Raw genomic sequence first — 6,370 nt, forward strand, 5'->3', positions numbered from 1 at the left:
AAATATGAGCACTTCTTATAGTATGTGGTATGTGGTGATAATTCCTTATAATTTGCCCCCTTGAAAATGCATGAAGGAAACAAACTTCTTCATGTCTTTGTTCATACCTGGTCCAAAATCTCCTGGAAAGGAAATTGATGTTTACTTGCAACCGTTGATTGAAGAGTTGAAAGAGTTGTGGACAATGGTGTGCGAATTTATGATTCTGTTGCTGGTGAGTTTTTTCAACTATATGTTACCTTATTATGGACGATTAATGACTTCTTTGCGTACGGTGACTTATCTGGGTGAAGTACAAAAGGTTATCAAGCATGTCCAATATGCAAAGAAGATAACTCGTCCTTCCGGATAAGAGGAAAAATATCATTTATGGGACATCGACGTTATCTTCCAAAGAATCATAGTTGCCGTCGAAGTAGACAACATGATGGAAAAGTTAAAGGTAGACCTCCACCAGTCGTAATGAATGGAGAAGAGATATTACAACAAATAAATACGCTAAACTTTTTTGTGCTTAGCAAACATCCATCGAAGCAAGATAAAAAAAGAAAGCGAATTCTAAACTGGACTAAAAAAAAGTATTTTTTTTCCAACTTCCATATTGGTCCAGACTATTGCTACGACATAAATTGGATGTAATGCATATTGAAAAAAACATATGCGACAATTTGGCGGGCGCATTGTTAAATATTGAAAGAAAGACAAAGGATACAACGAACGCTCGATTAGACTTACAAGATTTGAAAATAAGAAAGGACCTAGACTTGATATAGGTCGATAACAGATTTGTAAAATCACATACAGCATACACATTAACAAATGGTGAACGGATTTCGTTTTGTAAGTATTTGAAATTAGTGAAATTCCCTGATGGATTCGTATCTAACATATCACGATGTGTCAATGACAAAGATGGAAAAATATCGGGGCTAAAAACACACGACTGTCATGTGTTGCTTCACAGACTACTCCCTAATAGTATTCGAGCATATCTACCGAAGAACGTATCTACTGTTATTGTTGAGTTGTGTACATTCTTTCGCGACTTATGTGCAAAGACAATATGTGTAAGTGATTTGAACAGACTACAAGCAGACATCATAGTCATACTTTGTAAATTGGAGAGAATATTCCCACTGGCCTTTTTCGATGTAATGGTACACCTTGCAGTTCATCTACCATATGAAACCAAAGTGGTGGGTCCAGTTAGTTACAGTTGGATGTATCCTATTGAAAGAAGTTTACGAACATTAAAACAATTTGTACGGAACAAAGCACGTCCCGAGGGGTCTATAACGGAAGCATATGCAATGAATGAATCATGGAGCTTCTGCTCACGATATCTAAGTGGGATTGAAATGAGATTCAATAGAGATGAACGAAATGATGATAACATTCCCGATCATGAGATATTTAGTGAATTTGAATTATTTAGGCAGAGGGTACGACCATTAGGGGCGTCAACTTTACGGACACTATCAGCAGAGGAAAAGCGTATTGCACATTGGTACATTCTCAACAATTGTAAAGAAATAACAGACAATCGCAAGTACATTTCAAACTTTTTCCTTTTCTAAATTCTAGGGTATCTCCTTTGATATAACATTTAAATGATCAATTTTGTAGGCAAAATTTGAGGTTAATTCATCGTGAAGCTCAAAGCGCCTCTGACTTATATATAAAACATCAACGCAAATTTCTCGATTAGTTTAAATCTCAGGTATACATAGTCATTTTGTAGGGAACAGTTGCGGGATGATTCATTTTTCGTATTCATTTTTAATGTATAAGTAATTATCAGGTTTTACAACAGCGCGAGAGAGAAGAAATCTCCAGTGATTTCTTTTCATTTGCAATGGGACCTTCGTCTGAGGTGCACTCTTACAATGGATGCATTGTTAATGGGGTATGGTTTCACACTGTAGAGCGTGATAATCATCGAGCTACACAAAATAATGGAGTCCTAGTGGCCGAGGAGATCAGTGAGAACACAAGTGTGGATAAATATTTCTACGGTGTTATAGACGAAGTATTAGATTTCCAATATGCGAACAGAAGACACGTTTTCTTGTTGAAGTGGAGATGGTTTGACAATAATAACAACAAAAGTAATAGGACACATGTGGATTTAGGATACAAATCGATCAATACATCACACTTTTGGTATGTCGACGAGCCTTTCATCTTTGCTATCCAAGCACAACAAGTCTTTTACATTGATGACATCAAACATAGTAGCAATTGGAAAGTTGTTCAAGTAGTCCAAAATAAACGAATATGGGATGTACCGGAAGTGGATGATGTTGAAAACGCACAACTAGATTTACTAGAAATTTTTTGTAGTGTCTGAGTGGATGAAACCATTGAGGAGGTTACTTTATGCAGAGTTGACGTTGATCCTACAGTTGTGGAAAGACCAATTATTGTACATGGCAATCATGACTTCATAAATGATGATGATGAAGAACAATTATCTCCCACTAACAGTTCAAGTGTTGATGAATAATTTGAATTAGATTACGATGATGAGTAATGATGTATCTACTCAATTCTCTTTTTCTCTAGCTTACACGTATTTATTGTTAATTTAATATTGTTTTCTCTTTTTTGTGTTTATATAGATACGATGTCAACCCCTAATAGGCAACGAGAGGCTGATGAAGAATTCCAGGAGTTATATTTAAACAACAAAGTATCTTCTGTGGGTGATACTTCAGGTTAGTATATTTTGAAATATATTCTGTTAACTGAAATACATCATAAACTATTTTAAATTTTTTATTCTTCAGATAGTAGCTCAACATCCAATCGGAAGAAACGAGAGCATTCGCGGAACATCAAGTTAGAAAAATACGTCCAAAAACATGGGATAATTATAATCGTGATAAATGAGGGGGAGACGAAACCGATATCTAAACATTCGGTACGATTTAGTAATGCGATCGGCGTCGCTGTGAGATTTGCATTTCCAGTACATTGTCGTACTTTTACTGAGGTTCCAAACGAGTTCATAGAATTGGCTAAAATTCAATTATTGGTAAGTAATTATAAGTTTATTCTTTTACAGTCATGAACATCATCTATGCTAATTCTTCCCTCCCTCTTTTGTAGGCTCATTTCAAACTTGATCTATCTAGTCAACGACTTAACCGTTTTATAGAACATCAAATGCAAAACTCCTTCAAAGAATTTAGAGCAGATTTGAACAGACATTACAGAAAATGTGGAAATCCTCAGCAAGTATGTGCCAGTTTGCCTAGTTGGCTTAAAAATAGGCCAGAAGATTGGGACTTTTTGTGTGACCGCTTCAAAAGTGAAGCATTTCAGGTACAATATTTATGGCTTATATCATTTGCTGCATTTACTAATACATCACACTATTGACATTTTTTTTTTTCTTCAAATGTAGGAAATGTCTGTGACGAACAGCAAAAATAGAGCGAAATACCGTTCGACCACATAGGTGGATCGAAGTCATTCCTGCAAATTCAGGCAGATTTACAGGCAAAGGAGGGTCGAGAAATAGGACGTGTTCACCTATTTAGGGAAACACACTCTAAAGGTAGCAAGTTTGTGAATGAGGCAGCTGAAAATGAACATGTAACATTTTTTTGCTTTTCTTACGATTACGGGGTTCATTCGAATATGAAATCCAATCCTGGAAATACAGCATCCCACTTTTTTTTACTACCCAAGGCTTCGACACATTTCGAAATCGAGAAATTTCTACCGGAGCAGGTGCTAATCAATTCTCGGGCTCCGCTGTTATCTGCTACATTCAAAAGGGTTTATCGTGTTTTTTTTTTCATTTTTAACTTTAGTCGCTCGTTCTTACCCATTTAATTATTATGTCTAGCATCAAATGTTGGAATTACAATCCAACCTCACTCTAAAAGGTTCTCAACCACTAACAGGGGATGAAATCTGTGAAACGATTTTAGGTAGACGATACGGATATTCAAAAGGTCTAGGTTGGGGCCCTAAGCCTAAGTCAAGAAGGAGTAGCATCTCATCAAGCTCGTCATCTACTCAAGGAATGGAGGCGGGAATAGAGGAATTGAGAGTCAATTTCCAACAATCTCAGTCGAGGATTAAGGAACTTGAAGACGTTCAGAAAAGAATGCAAGAGAATCATACAAGACAAATAGAAGAAATGAAAAAAAATGATTAAAGACATGGTACGATCATATAGAGGAGACCCATCAAATTAGGTATGATTACTACATTATTTAGTTGTCTAATATGTTGCTATCCTACAGTTATGGTAGCAAAGTTTAGTTATGTCTTAAGTAGCTTTATGATAATTAAAGAATTGTTGGCTATCCTACAACTGAATTTTGATGTGTTTTTTGTTGAATCTCTCCTTCCCCTTTTCTTGCCTCTCCTTGCCTCTCGCTTTCTCCCTGTATCTCGTTCTCTCCCTGAATCTCGCTCTCTCCCTGTATCTCGCTCTCTCTCTGTATGAAAGTGTCGGTTGGTCAAGAGAGAGCTTTGAGTCTTATCATTATTGTTTTGAGTCTGTCTTCGCTTCTTTTCCTCCATGATTCCCTAATGGAAGACTGGCCTATTCTTGACATACTGCATATTCACCTTTCCTGGGATCAGAACTTCTTTTTTTGACTTTTTATTCAACTGTATCTCGCTCTCTCCCTGTATCTCGCTCTCTCTCTGTATCTCGCTCTCTCTGTATCTCACTCTCTCCTTGCTTCTCGTTCTCTCCTGTATGAAAGAGTTGGTTGGTCAAGAGAGAGCTTTGAGTCTTATCATTATTGTTTTGAGTTTGTCTTTGCTTCTCTTTCTCCATGATTCCCTTGCCAAATTTTGCGGAAGAAATAATTTGATGGAAGACTGACCTACTCTTGACACACTGCATATTCATCTTCCCTGGGATCAGAACTTCTTGTTTTTTTACTTTTTATTCAACTGTATCTCGCTTTCTTCTTGCCTCTCACTCTCTCCCTGTATGAAAGAGTTGGTTGGTCAAGAGAGAGCTTTGAGTTTTATCATTATTGTTTTGGGTCTGTCTTCACTTCTCTTCCTCCATGATTCCCTAATGGAAGACTGGCTTACTCTTGACATACTGCATATTCACCTTCCCTGGATCAAAACTTCTTTTTTTTTTACTTTTTATTCAACTGTATCTCGCTCTCTCCTTGCCTCTCGCTCTCTCCCTGTATCTCACTCTCTCCCTGAATCTCTCTGCCTCTCGCTTTCTGTGAGTTTCCTCTTCTCTTACGTTTTTCATTATCTTAAATTTTTGTGTATTTAGGGGGGGTGTAAAATTTGGGTTAAACCATTTTGGGGACAAATTTGAGTTTTATGTGTGTTGATCATCATTGTTTACTCCTTTTGTATGTTTTTTATGTTCAGGAGGTTCCATGTTTATCGTGGGGGTGGATAGAGTTTATTACACCCGTCTTGTCCTTGAACTTGGCTATTTTGTGTATTTATGAATGTTTACGAAGTTTAATGTGTTGTGAGGGGGCTGAGGGAGTATAAATTTGGGTTAAACCATTTTGGGGACAAATTTGAGTTTTATGTGTATTGGTTATCATTGTTTACTCGTTTTGATGTTCATTGCCACCCGTATTGGAGTTTGAACGTGTTGTGGATGTTTATCGATATAACATTACAATGTTTTTGTTTTACTGTAGAATGCCGTTTGGAGATGAGCTGGGACAATTGTTGAAGATGCTGTGTTCGAGAAGTGTTCTAGATGTTGTTTTTATTTTACTTCTTTTGTGAGCCTCGAATCTCAATTTTACACTTAAGTGTGTTTTCTTATTTAAATTGTCTTAATTTTCCACTTAATTGTGTGTCCCTATTTAATTTGTATAAATAAGTTGAGTAATAGGTTGATGAGAAAGTTAGTGTGAAATGGTGAAGAAGGAATGGGGATTTGAAAAGAAAAAATATGGACATTGAGTTTGGGAAATTTGGGAAAAATTGGCTAAGTATGGAAAATTTATATGAAATGCATGTTGTGCACAAAGCACTGGAAGGCAAGTGACTAGTGGCACAATCGTGTAGAAATTGCACGGAGACAAACAATGTTCGCAGTAGCTAAGAGCGAGATCGTTGAGAGCGAGATCATTGAGGTAAAGACCAGCGAGATCATTGAGAGCAAGATTTTGAGCAAGAAAGATTGGAGAAAGCGAGAAAGTGGAAGAGAGTGAGATTGGAGAGAAAGTTGGAGAGAAAATGGGAAAGAGCGAGATTGGAGAGAGCAAGACCAGTGAGAAAGAGGGAGAGAGCGAGATTTTGAGCTAGAAAATGGGAGAGAGCGAGAGCAGCCTATGCGTCAGCCACGCCTTGTCCGGTGCTGCATTCGAACATCACGCCCACGCCTCGCCTATGCATTCAACGGTCG

At 37.3% G+C, this 6,370-nt stretch overlaps 1 protein-coding gene across 2 annotated transcripts; it reads left to right on the top strand.

Moving 5' to 3' along the window:
* The first annotated feature begins 2,593 nt into the window (after positions 1-2,593).
* LOC120089695 lies at positions 2,594-4,205 on the top strand. Of its 2 annotated transcripts, XR_005485313.1 has the most exons (5): positions 2,594-2,717; positions 2,790-3,037; positions 3,112-3,327; positions 3,410-3,562; positions 3,942-4,205. XR_005485313.1 is itself a non-coding variant. In XM_039047059.1 (4 exons), exons 1-4 carry the CDS (start codon positions 2,627-2,629, stop codon positions 3,461-3,463), a joined length of 609 nt encoding a protein of 202 aa, XP_038902987.1. In that variant the 5' UTR covers positions 2,594-2,626; the 3' UTR covers positions 3,464-4,205. The 2 variants fall into 2 exon arrangements, 1 of the variants encoding a protein (XP_038902987.1); XM_039047059.1 differs by having other exon boundaries at positions 3,410-4,205.
* The last annotated feature ends 2,165 nt before the right edge of the window (positions 4,206-6,370 follow it).

The sequence above is a fragment of the Benincasa hispida genome, chromosome 11 (genome assembly GCF_009727055.1).
Source record: "Benincasa hispida cultivar B227 chromosome 11, ASM972705v1, whole genome shotgun sequence".
In the NCBI taxonomy this organism is placed as follows: domain Eukaryota; kingdom Viridiplantae; phylum Streptophyta; class Magnoliopsida; order Cucurbitales; family Cucurbitaceae; genus Benincasa; species Benincasa hispida.